Source organism: Leguminivora glycinivorella, chromosome 18 (genome assembly GCF_023078275.1).
Source record: "Leguminivora glycinivorella isolate SPB_JAAS2020 chromosome 18, LegGlyc_1.1, whole genome shotgun sequence".
Classification (NCBI taxonomy): domain Eukaryota; kingdom Metazoa; phylum Arthropoda; class Insecta; order Lepidoptera; family Tortricidae; genus Leguminivora; species Leguminivora glycinivorella.
The window spans coordinates 18,471,848-18,485,689 of record NC_062988.1 but is presented as its reverse complement, the minus strand read 5'-3'; the positions used below and the strand labels follow the sequence as shown (position 1 = coordinate 18,485,689).

General features: G+C 39.0%; 1 protein-coding gene across 1 annotated transcript; it reads left to right on the top strand.

The window, feature by feature from the left end:
• Window positions 1–2,668: 2,668 nt before the first annotated feature.
• Window positions 2,669–6,283, top strand: LOC125236014 (protein YIPF2). Its single transcript, XM_048142695.1, has 4 exons — window positions 2,669–2,933; window positions 3,213–3,388; window positions 4,813–5,013; window positions 5,697–6,283. The coding sequence occupies exons 1-4, from the start codon at window positions 2,747–2,749 to the stop codon at window positions 6,015–6,017; spliced, it is 885 nt and encodes a 294-aa protein (XP_047998652.1). The 5' UTR covers window positions 2,669–2,746; the 3' UTR covers window positions 6,018–6,283.
• Window positions 6,284–13,842: the final 7,559 nt, after the last annotated feature.

The following is a 13,842-nucleotide window of genomic DNA, read 5'->3' as shown; positions in this document are numbered from 1 at the left end:
CTATTTTCCCATTGAGGTAATGATCAAGTGATTGAAATTAGCATATTATTGTTAGGGTAACCCCATGGTCCTAATCATATCTATTGTTTTGGGTTTTGTTTCAGCTTAATATGATGACCTCGTGCCAGACACGTTGTATAATTAAATAAAATACGTAAAGATGTTGATGGGACATGTTATCCATACTAATATTATAAATGCGAAAGTAACTCTGTCTGTCTGTCTGTCTGTCTGTCTGTCTGTCTGTCTGTTACGCTTTCCCGCTTAAACCACGCAACCGATTTTGATGAAATTTGGAACAGACAATCTTTAGACCCTGAGACAGAACATAGGCTACTTTTTATTTCAAAAAAAAGGGATGAAGGGGTTGAAAAAGAGGTTGAAAGTTTGTATGGGATTTCTTAATTTTAAATGATAAAACCATGAAACTTTATATTTTAGCACTTGATAAGAAATCATTAAACATATATTTAAAGTCACATACAGGTCGAACGCGATTAATTAACATTATTTTTACCTTTAAAATAAACATGGTGGGAAATAAACATTAACTAAAAGCGGGTAGATTATATTTATTTGTCTACCCCGAACATTTATATAAATTAATATCGGGTAGTTTTGTGTTGTTTACATCTCCGGTGACATTTTTCTGGGACGTCAGTCTTCCGCGACCACGGCCAGTGCAACCTGGCCGAAACGTTGGGAAAAAAGGTAAAAATAATGTTAATTAATCGCGTTCGACCTGTATGTGACTTTAAATATGTGTACAAAGCGCGAGAACTTAAAGTGTTATATCATTAAACATCTTGATAAGGGATAGGGATAGGGATAGGGATAGCGATAGGGATAGCGATAGGGAAAGCGATAGGGATAGCGATAGGGATAGCGATAGGGATAGCGATAGGGATAGCGATAGCGATAGCGATAGCGATACGGATACGGATACGGATACGGATAATATGGGTATCGTTAGCGGGATACGGATAATCGGTCGGCGGTCTCTTACAATCAATGTGCTCTAAGACGATCGTTGTTTGCTTGCTTGAAGATTACGTTTGCGATAAGTATAAGCAAAATGAAAAAAATTGTGAGGGATAATAGAAAAAAGTACTTTTTACCCACCGATCATAGTGTCGAAATACGGGCTATGTGGGATGTTTATAAAGGTTTCCCCAGAGTATATAGAATTACCTACGCTGTGGTCGATGTGTAATATTTCTACAATCATTGCAAGCAAAAGTATTATGTGCAATCGAAATAATCGCAGATAAATATACCTACAGAGAAACCTAAGGATCCAAATGAAAATCTTAATGAATACTTTTATTACGCGGGCGAAGCCGCGGGTAAAAGCTAGTTATCATTAAATGGTAGTACATTACGATACAAGTGCGGAAAAGGGGAAGCTCAAAACGTGTGGTAATAAATTAAAACACAAACGAAGGGAGTATTTCAAACCGACTCGAGTTAAAAATTTCCATTTCGCACGTGTATTGTACGACGCTTTTCAGTACAGATGGCCCTCTTAAGTTTCGCCCTGACAAGAAATGAACCACTTCTCGCACTAGTTGGCAAAAAAACACCATCTGTACTGGAATAGTAATTCATAACTCGTGTGTCGATTTAAAACACACCCTTCGGTCGTGTTTTAACTTATCGTCACTCTCACTAGTTTCGATCTTCCTTTTCGCACGTGTATTGTAATGTACTATTTCACGCAAGCTACGACGACTGTTTAATATGTAGGTACCTACTAGGTACTTGCTCGGACATGCAGAGAAGGTCAGTTTTCAGTTCTCTTAAACCGAATTTGTACGATGAATACAATCCGTCTTATGGAACTAAAACGAGTTAATGATGAGACGGCGAGTGATAGATCTGTATGGATGAGAAAGACATGCTGCGCCGACCCCAAGTGACTGGGATAAGCGCAAGAGAATGATGACGAGTAGCTGTATTTTTGTAGTTCAGGATCTCAGGGAACTCAAGAACGGACTACGTTGGTGATACGGAATTATGGAATTAATGAAAATTGGGTTTAGGGAGACAGCACAAATCTTAAAAAATAAAAGCGGTGAAAAATGTGGAGACTATTAAATCCAGAAACTTATCTTAAATTAGTCATACGAATTACATGGACATCTCACGAGTTTCTCATAGTTTTTATGTGAAGTGCCTCACGTGTTAATTTAAAAAAACTCATTCGACCAAAATGCAAAATACAAACCACGCTGCGTTAATAACTTTAAGTTGCTGACCAATTATATATAATTATACATAATTATTTTTGCTCATCAAAATCGGAATATTCAAAGAGTATGTCATATATCCTTACTCTTTGTATGTCATTCTTTAGATGATCTCGATATCGATCATCGATATTCTTCGTACAGCAAAAAGATGTCAAATTGGCAACAAAAAGACATTTCCTTTTTTTTAGGGTGCGCGCACACGGGCGACAAAGTTGCTCGGCGACTTTCGTATTTGTATGAAAAGTTGCGTCGCCTCGTGTGCGCACCTTCATACTAGCCCATAGACCGAGCGACGGAGACAAAACAGTTTTGTCTCCCGTCTGTGGGGGGCCTAAGACTGTCTGTTGCCGGCCTAATCTTGCGTTTTTTACTGTGACTGAAATATAACCAAAGATAAATGACATGCGCGTTATGACGTTTTTTCCTTACAACATCATATCATACGCCTGTATGTTTTACTTTATTTACTTAAACTGTGACTAATATTTTAAAGAATGTCCTCGATAAAGACAGGGGAGCTACTAAACTTTCAAGATTATTCACCAGAACACAATGATAGGAGTGCACGATTAGAAGTAGAGGCAGTGCAATCGCATCAATACACTAGCTCGATGTCAAACCCGAATTACACGTATGATGAACCTAGATTAAACAATGAAGAGCCTGAAACACCTCCACAAAGTAAGAAATTTACATAATTTATAGCTTAACTTACGCTACATATAGTTTTAGAGTAGATTACAAACTAATTTTTTTCTTATACATTTACAAAGTTTTACATGTTAACTTTGTTTATGATAATATTTAGCGTAATAGTAATACCATCTAATCTATTGACTGTGACCGTTTTACCTACCTTTAATTGCCATGGAATATTTTTATTTGGTTTGGTTTCTACAAACCAATGAGTATACAGCTAGTGCCCATTCTGATAATGTTTAAATACTTTTTTTTTCAAAGCAAATCACAATTTCTGGACCATAGAGTATTATCAGAAATACTTTGATGTCCACACACATGAGGTGGTGGAGCGGATAATATCTTCAGTGGTGCCGCAGAAAGTGTCCCGTGACTTTGATGAGAGGATCAAGGGCAAACCCGACTTGTATGGGCCAATATGGATATCTGTTACTTTGGTAAGTTACATTTTTAGAATGAATGTAGCCACAAAGGGTACCACTATTAAAATAGTGTCTTGTGAAGTAGTGGAATGGTGCGACTAAGGTCAATCACTGGCCAGTTTATAATTAAAAAAAAAAAAAAAGCGTTTTTTGGCTGTGTAAGCCAATACAGACTTTGTAACTATTTTAGTCTTCGGTTTCCCTTTATGAATCTAGAACCGACCATGAAATCAGGGAATTAGGTATTGGTTTATTAGGATCAGACACTGAGTTATAATAGTAGATTAGTTAGTAAAGTATTGTACAATGTTTTTCAGTAAAGTATGATGATGATGATGCTATTTGAAGTTTCGACACCAGCACATAAAATACCACTGCATATTAGTGTAATTGAACTCTGTCAGTAAATAAGAACAAAGAAAACTATAGGTATCCTTTTCTCTAGCACCCTAAAGAAAAGGATGCATATAGTTTTCTTTGTTCTTATTTACTGACAGACTTGTTTGACAGAGTATAAGTAGTACTTAATTACTTACTTACTATTGAAAAAGGTTTATTTATTAACCTCTTGCATGTCACAATTTTTTTTTTTCATATGGTTTCCTCATATGCGGATCCACTTTCCGGCTTATGAGAAGTTAAGCACTAAGCTGAAACTTGTACATAATAAACAATTTTTTGTAATGAGTACCTTATAGTCTCTGAGAATCAGTTTAGCCACACATAAACAGTATGTGAGTGTGTTTAGTAAAACATCCCACTTTGTCAGTTACCATTAAGGCCAGATTTACTTGTATCTTTATATGAATAAATTGCCAAAATGGCTTTATAACAATCGACAAAGTGGGACATTTTCCTGTTCAAACTACCATATTCTTCTGAATAAGATAAGATAAGAAAAGTTTTTATTGACCAAATAGTTCCATTTTTCAAATTACATTTATATTCACATGTAATTTTTTCCTTAGATTATAATTTTTCTTCTTAAATACTTTAAAATAAATATGTTCTAATAATACTGTCGTCTTGTTACTTATTTAGTCTGCCTTCTTGGCATAGGCCTCCTCCAGCTCTCTCCATAGTTCTCTGTTCTGAGCCTTCCTGATCCACTCCTCCCCCGCATGCCTCCTGATATCGTCTGACCACCTCATTTTCGGCTTGACCTCTCCTACTTCCACCTGTAGGACGCCATTCCACTACCTCTCCGCCCCACTTTATTTTTCCTTCTCTTGCCATGTGTCCAGCCCACTTCCATTTTTGCGTTTTTACAGCGAGTGATATATCCTTAATTTTTGTTTTCTTCCTAATTTCTATGAGTCTCACCTTATGGATAAGATCGACCTTTCCATGTTGTGTTGGTAAACTTCTAATTTTTTAAGATCCTTTTTTTTTCTTCTGAATATGTGACCGTACTAAACAAATAATTCAAACATTTTCAGATCTTCACAATAGCAGTAAGCGGCAACATAGCCAGCTACCTCCAATCCGCCAACAAGGCCGTTCACTGGCGCTATGATTTCCACCTTGTCTCGTACGCCGCCACGGCTATCTTCTGCTATGTGTGGCTGGTGCCTATTGCATTGTGGGCCGCTCTCAAGTGGACCACGGTGTCAGATGGACAGGATGAGATTGAGACTCAGGTATACATATTGTTGTTATGACTAATGAAGTCATATTAAGTATATGGGCAGTAAATTATGTTATGTATAGTTAAAGCATCAGTACCTTACCTACATATTTGTAGTCTTATAGATACCGAATTGGCTGTTTTGACTTCAAATTCATGAAATAAGGTGCCTGTTTAAGAAAGTCTAAATAATAATGCATTACGATACAAGTGCGGAAAATAGGAATTTCCTTTTCGCACGTGTATCGTACGACATTTTCAGTACAGATGGCCTTCCGAAGGTTCGACCGTACAAGAAATAAACCACTTTTCGCACTAGTGCGTAAAAAAAACACCATCTGTACTGAAAAAAATATGTTTAAACATAATTTCTATTCAATAAGTCCAAGAGAAAGATATAAAGTAAATGAATTGACCGTGACGTCACTCCTCAATATTTCATAGTAATTCCATAATAGCAAATCGTTTTGACAGTTCTTAAACAGAAGCTGATTTGACTAGTAGGAAACTAGCCTATTGTTAATGCCCTAACCCATATGTGCCCAACACATATATTTTTTCCCCTATTTTTTGAGGTGACAACGTTATTCTTTTACTTATTATAATGAGTAGTAACGTGTTTTCAGCAGTGGGTCGAAAACGATCCTATGGGCATATATGGGTTAAAATAAACCTATGATAAAATTTCTTTTCCAGACCTCAACAACACCAACCATGATGTCTCTCTTCTGTCTCTACGGCTACTCCCTCTCCATTTACATCCCCGTGGCCATCCTCTGGACCATCCAAGTCTCCTGGCTGCAATGGCTCTTCGTCCTCATGGCCACCTTGGTTTCCGGAGCAGTCCTCATCTTCTGGCTCATGCCCGCTTTAAGAAAATCCAAGTACTACTTATTGTTGATAGGATCGATCATTGGATTTCACTTCTTATTGGCCACTGGGTTTATGCTGTACTTCTTTCATGTGCCGAGTGCGCACGTGGTGCCGACGGTCGCTCCGTCGACGGTGGCGCCGTAAGTTTGTGATATTTGACGGGTTTTGTTGTAAATTTAAGTATAGTCTGACAGGAAATTGTAGAAATTAAAAAAGGAATTGTAGTGTCGATGTCGTCCCGTTTTCTTAGGCCGCCTTTACACCTGTAAGTTACTTACGTAAATCTTTCGTAAGCAACTTATAGTTCCATTTACGCTTATGAAAAACTTCTCGTAAGTTTTGATTACGGAAGTTTTGTAATTTTCAATTTACCGAAAGTTTACATTGTTGGAACCAACAAAAGTTGAAAAAAAAACCGGCCAAGTGCGAGTCGGGCTCGCGCACAAAGGGTTCCGTAGCAGCAAATATAATAAACTTATTATGTCAATTTATACACCTGCCAAAATTACAGTTAAATCAACCTATCTCAAAAACTATAAGAGATACTTTGATCAAACCAAAAATCGTTGAAAGAGTTAATTAGCATGCATCACCTCTATTTTTTTTAGAATTTTATACCCCGTAGTTATAAAAATAGAGGGGGGGGACATACTTTTTACGACTTTGAGAGCTGATATCTCAAAAACCGTTCACTTTAAGAAAAATGTTTTTTAGAAAACTTTATATCATTTTAAAAGACCTTTCCATTGATACCCCACACGGGTATGTACATCGAAAAAAAAATTTTCATCCCTCAGTTACATGTATGGGGGCCCCACCCCCAATTCTTTTTTTTTACTATTTAGTGTCATAATTTTGTAGCGGTTCATACAACACATATTCCCATCAAATTTCATCACTGTAGTACTTATAGTTTCCGAGTAAATCGGCTGTGACAGACGGACAGACGGACAGACGGACAGACGGACATGACGAAACTATAAGGGTTCCGTTTTTGCCATTTTGGCTACGGAACCCTAAAAAACTACCGCCCTAGTTACTTATTCGTAAGTCCAAAACTTATCAATTTATTACGATAACCTGTTAGTCGCTTCCGTAAGCAAACTCGTACCCATTTACACTTGAGGTTTCAGCTTACGAAAGTAGTCAAAACTTACCGTAAGCTGCTTACAAAACCATTTGCATTTGAAAGTTATGCATAAGTCGCTTACGTAAGCGGTAAAACTCACAGGTGTAAAAGCGGCCTTACATGATATTAAGTAATTTGATAAGGATTATAATCATGATACAATGTAATTCATGCGATTTCTCGTCGGACTATATATATGGTAAATGGAAAATGATAAGAGTGAGATCAAAAGATAACACCTCTGGCAACCATAGGCTATGGTGACTTATTAGGATCAGGTATGCTGAATGCTTGTCACCAGTATCGAAAAAGCTAAGTAAGAATCAATGTTGATAGCCCATCCTGTGAAAATCATATAAAATAAATACCTTATCATGTTCCATGAACCCGTTTCTACCATAACATTTCCGATTACTGAGTATTTGTGTGTTAGATTGAGTCAGATAATATAATAGATAAAAGTAAAGTACACACTGTAACTTTTATTCTTAGATTATTTTCAAATACGGTTATTTAAAGTGTTCACTGGTACTTTTACGTTATAGGGAAATGCTTACCCTCTTATTCATAAACGTACACTCAAGTTATCAAACCGATTAAAATAGTTTTCACCACACCAACTGATAAAGGCTTACTTTGCTATTCGAAAACAGATAGCAAAATTGCATTTTAGGGATCATCCACATATTACGTCACACCAAATTTCAGGTTTTTGGACCCCTCCCCCCCTCCTATGTCACGCTTTTTTGTATCCCTTTAACAGGGATTGTCACATTTAGTATGACCCCCCCCTCCCCCTTACACTGTGACGTAATATATGGATGACGCCTTATCCACAAGAGCGCAAAGTAATATAATACAAATTTTAACTTGATATCTTAAGCTGGCTGATAGAAATTACCTATAAATGATGATGGTTTTGAATTATTATCGAACAAATTGATAGATTTGATTTAGTTTGATGTTTTATAGTCAGTATTTTGTTCGTGTTGGTGTGGTGAAATTTTTTGTTTCAATCGGCGGCAGTTTGTTTAACCTTCGTGCCTTGAAACCCTCGCAACGCTCAAGATTCCACTTTTTGAACCACTCGCTACGCTCGCGGTCCAAAATTGGAATCTTTCGCTTGCTCGGGCTTCAATATTTGCACGTGCGGTTAAACAACAACTTTGCCCCTTGTAAAACAAATAACTATTGTCCCTTACAGACGATTTTTATCGGAGTGTTAACTTTAGTCGACGTTTATTAATACGGGGATTAGTAAACTATCGTAGTCTAAAATAATAAAATAAATAATGTATTATTTCACTCTTTTACAAGTCTTTTTGAGAGGTACTGATATGCTGTGCTAATATTAAGCATTTATCTTATTATTTAATACTAGCTATGTTGCTAAAAGTTTATTTTGAAATCCTAATTTGTTTTATAATAATTTAAGTACAGATTTATTAGTTTGCACAATCGAAAGTAGAGTATTTACAAAATAATTTATAGTATTTGATCTTTTGGAGGTTAAACCGTTTCTAGAATATTAGATGAGGGGGTTTTGAAGTATTTTCTATTTCCACTACATTCCTATTTATAGATAAAATAAATGATGTGTGTAAAAATAAAACTTATTTATCATGAAAATAAATTTAATTATCGAAGAGTATTTTATTTATAAGTTTAAATTATACCCTTTACGTTTAAAATACTAGCAAAATGATATCAACTTTACTTCATAATAATCTAACCTTTAAGCCTCCGCGATAAGCCTAAGCGATCCACACATGAGCGTTTTGAGAGCGTGGCGTGAGCGGGGCGCGGCGCTGGCGGTACCTACGCTCTCATCGCGTCCCGCTCACACCACGCTCTCAGTGACCGGCCACACCAGAGCGTCGCGTGTCTCGGGGCGCGCAACGGGCGTCCGCGCCACGCCGCTTCAGTGTAATTCAAAAAACGTCTCCTCAGTACATTTTGTATAGGAAAGACGTAAGACGCGCCCCAGGTGGCGTGGCGGCGGCGGGGCGCGCCTTACGTCCTTCCTATACAAAATGTACTGAGGAGACGCTTTTTCAATTACACTCAGGTGGCGTGGCGCGGACGCCCTTTGCGCGCCCCGAGACACGCGACGCATAAGTGGGAACGCTGCCTCAAACGCTCATGTGTGGCGGAGGCTTTAGTACTTATGACTTTACGAAACACATCAGACGTCTTAATGAAAGGACCTATAATATGGAAATAATAAAACGCATCAAGGCATCACGTATTAAACATTTTAATCAACTAAAATAAATGTACAATATTTACAAGATAAATAGACAACTACTATTCATTACATTCAGTAGAAATTAAGAATTACCAAAAATAATTTCGTACATCAATAGTTAGTTTAAATTTAATTTATTTCATTATACTTGTACTTTTATATATTCTGTGATTATACCTCACTAAGGGTTCCCCCACATCTAGCGTAGCGTCGGGCCATCTATATGAAAAAGACGCCGCGTCGACGTCATACAGTTGACCCGACGCTAGGCTCGCGAGACGCTAGATGTGGGGGGACCCTAAGTAACAGGTTATTTTCAAAAGGTGCAGGCACTATCGGAATGAATAAATTTATGATTGTATGAGGGACACCTGTATTAGAGTCGTAACTATTGGCTACGTGCACCACAATTACGCCCACTACCATGTGAACTTGAAGTGGAAAATGTCAAAAAATGACATGTAAACAAACATTATATTTTAACGATTTTTCGTTAATTTTAAATAAATCGAATAACAAGAGCTACAATTTCAAGTGTAATTTAGGTAGATAGATTATAAACACATGGATATAATACCAAAAATCAGTTTCCAAAGCATTACTCACGGTATAAACTTCCAACCCCAGACTACAGAAAGAGTCAATAAATTGGTGCTGGCAGGGCATATAAGGAATCTTGAAGAACATAGGAGTAATGGTACAAGTTCTTCGAGCTAGTGATATGGTATTCGCTAAACCTCCGTCCCATTAATGCCATATATAACAAATCTAAACGTAAGTACCTAGTCATGTCCGCGGCCGCAGAAATATCCGACACGGACCTATTCCCAGGCTAGGCCTGAATCTTTAAGCATAATCTTTTACGGTAGGAAAAATACTAACAGCGTATTGAACAATATTAGGTAAACAAAGCTTAAATATAATTTATTATAATGGTTTGTTTTGACATGTCACTTACGTTTTCTTTTCACCGTAGCTATCCATTTAGTTCTTTGATCCAATTTCCAGTGTGCTCTAAGAAACGCATAGAACGTGCAACGACTATTTATGCCATTATTTTTACAATTAACAACGAAACAACATTGATGCCCCATATCAAACATTACACATTGTATTATATTTTATGAGTTTTGATAGATGACAACCACAATCAGTGTCGATTTTGACCACCGCAAGCACTGCGATCGCTTTGCTTACCCCCTCCATGCACTTCGCACGAAGCCAATAACTGTCAAGAGCTACCATTTTTAACCGACTTCAAAAAAGGAGGAGGTTCTCAATTCGACTGAATGTTTTTTTTTTTTTTTTTTTTTTGTATGTATGTTCCTCGATATCTCCCGAGAATTGTGGACCGATTTTCAAAATTTTTTTTTTGATCGAACGGGTATAACCCCGAGATGGTCCCATTGGCACCAAGTCAGGGTCTGATGATGGGATCCTGGAGAAATCGAGGGAACTCTTCAAATGTTATAGGCACATGTAATGTTTTTAGTATATTTTTCAAAGGTAAACCAGTATTTACGCCTGATGGTAATAATTTTATGTGGCTGAGCTGATGATGGAAGGTCAACTCCTCAATGGTTAGGAGTTAAAGGATAATTCTTTCACTAGTGTACATGTATTCGGACTGATACATATAATATCAATAGGAACCACTAAAAATCAACAAATAAATAAACTTTTTTAACAAAAAATAAAACCGCCTTCAAAAATAAGCGCGTTACAAAACACGGAGAAACTAAAAAGCAAAAAATAATAAACCTTTGAATTCAGATTTCTTATCGTATTGCAATAATCTAAATGTAGTAACTATGAGGTTACACACACTATAAATAAACGATCGAATAAGTTTGTCAATCAATTTAATTAACACTTTACAAAATGTTGTATAGTAAGTCTTATTACAATTAAGCACTATATAATTATAATATTTAGGGCACCGAGTCGTTACATCAAGTAGGTACTTAACATGCGCATCGAGCTGCGTGGTCGCGTGGTATCGTAATGGCGGGCGAGCCAGGACTGGTTGTGCGGGAGAGCGGGAGAGGCGTTCCCGGCGCGAGCGCCGCTCGCCGCCATTGCTCTGTTTGCGGCGCCGAACGTTGACGCTCTTATAAAACATAATATTTAACTTTAAAATGGAAATGTTAAGTTTGTGATGTATGATAATTTACATAATATATTATTATGATTTTTACATAAGTAAATAAATAAATGTGTATCAGTTAGGCCACACTACTCCCCCCCAGAGACCGTCAAGGGCGATAATAATCATTGTAATGATCTGGGAATCTTACCCGACGACCGGAACGAGTGACCTTATTTTCTGCTGTTACTGTAGGTGTAGGAGGCATTACCAGCTGATCAGGTTGCTGAGGTGAAGGTCTAAGGTTACTATGCTGCTGAGAGTCCTGATTTGATATCGTAGGCGGCACAGTAGGGTGATCGCTTCCAACTTCTGGAGATAGTGTGAAGGCCGGCTTAAGTCGGTCTATGGACACTGTCTTCTCTGTGTTGTGGAGAAGAATCTTGAAAACTTTGTCATCTCGAGATATTACCTTATGAGGTCCCGAGTATGCTGCTTGCAGTGGGCCTCGTGACGGGTGCTCTCTAAGAAACACGTATTCACAGGTTGAGAGATCTTTGTAAACAAATACCTTAGGCTTTATGTGGCGAGAAGCTGGTATAGGTCTTAGCTTTTCGGCGAAGCTCCTGAGCCTGGCGGTGAATACAGACATGTCTGTTGTACCTGCTGTTGAGTGGAAAAACTCCCCAGGAAGTCTTAGAGGTTCTCCGTATACCAGTTCGGCTGAAGATGACTGTAAGTCTTCCTTGAAAGCTGTTCTTACGCCAAGTAGGACCCAAGGTAATGATTCAGTCCACTTCTCATTCGCGTGACATACGATAGCGGATTTAAAATGCCGATGGAAGCGTTCTACTAACCCGTTGCATGCCGGATGATAGGCTGTTGTTCTTTTGTGTTCGAATCCAGCCAACTTTGACAGACTTGAGAACAACTCAGATTCAAACTGGCTTCCGCGGTCGGTTATGATGTCTGTTGGGGAACCGAATCGAGCTATCCAGTTTGTGACTAGGGCTTTAGCGACAGTTTCTGCAGTAATGTCCTGGATCGGTACTGCTTCCGGCCACCGGGTGAACCGGTCTACGGCTGTTAGGCAGTACCGATAACCATGCGAAGGAGGAAGTGGTCCTACTAAGTCAATATGTACCTGTTTAAAACGGACGCGTGGTAAGTTGAAGGTACCAAGCGGGGCAGTCACGTGTCGATTGACTTTGGCCCGCTGACACTGAATGCATGCACGCGTCCACTCTCTACAGTTCTTCTTGACGCCGGGCCACACAAACCTTTCAGCAACTAGCTTAGCTGACGCGTTGGACCCAGGGTGACTAAGAGAGTGCAAACTGTCAAAAACTTGCTTGCGAAAGTACTTACTGACATATGGCCTGGAGTTTGGGGTACTGACATCGCAATACAGAGGTACACTACTGCCAGGTACATGTAGCTTTCGCAGCTGCAACGATGAACCTTCGCTTAGGAGTTTCTGCAGCTCAGGATCAGAAGCTTGACCTTCGGCTAGAGCCTCGAGACTTACCGGTGCTCCCAGTTCTTCGATACGTGACAGGGTATCGGCGACAACATTATCCTTTCCGGATATGTGTCGGATGTCCGTTGTGAACTGGGAGATGAAGTCTAGATGCCTGTATTGACGCGGCGAGCAGTTTGTTTTTCTTTCATGAAATGCGAAACTGATCGGCTTGTGGTCTGTATATACGACAAAATGTCTGGCTTCAAGCATATGCCGAAAGTACTTTATGGCTTCATAAATGGCTAACAGTTCTCTATCATAGGGAGAGTACTTAACTTGAGCAGGTGTAAGTTTCCTCGAAAAGAACGCAAGGGGTTCCCATATGCCTTCGTTTAACTGCTGCAGTACCGCCCCGATCGCCTTGTCTGATGCGTCTGTGACTACGGCAAGATTTGCTGAGCAGTCGGGGTGAGCCAGCAGCGCAGCATTGGATAAGCTCTCCTTGCACTTTTCAAAGGCTGCTAGGGTATCTCCTTCTAGAGTGATGGACTGCGAACCCTTTACCGAACCAGTCAGTAAAGCGTGAAGAGGGGCCTGGGTCTGAGCTGCTCGTGGGAGAAATCTCCTGTAAAAATTTAGCATGCCCAGAAAGCCTCTAAGCTGCCGGACGTTTGTCGGAGGCGGGAAATCCTTAACTGCTTGAACCTTGGAGTCGAGCGGTTTGCAGCCTCTCTCTGAGATCCGGTATCCTAGAAATGTTACCTCTTTTTCGCCAAAAACGCACTTGGCTGCGTTTACCATGAGGCCGTAGTCCTTGAGCTTCTGGAAAACAATGCGGAGATGTTCCTCATGCTCAGCTTCACTTCGTGAGTAAATGAGGAAATCGTCCAAATAGGCATAAACAAAATCTAGACCTCTGGTGACTTCATCAACGAACCGCTGGAAAGTTTGTCCAGCGTTTCTGAGGCCAAACCCCATATACGGAAATTCGTATAAACCGAAAGGAGTTGTTATAGCGGTCTTTGGTATGTCTTCAGGGCTGAC

Coding starts and splice junctions, on each gene's coding strand:
- LOC125236014 (XM_048142695.1), top strand. CDS start 2,747: ATGTCCTCGATAAAGACAGGGGAGCTACTAAACTTTCAAGATTATTCA. Junction 3,389..4,812: donor TATGGATATCTGTTACTTTG/GTAAGTTACATT, acceptor AAACATTTTCAG/ATCTTCACAATAGCAGTAAG. Junction 5,014..5,696: donor AGGATGAGATTGAGACTCAG/GTATACATATTG, acceptor TTTCTTTTCCAG/ACCTCAACAACACCAACCAT.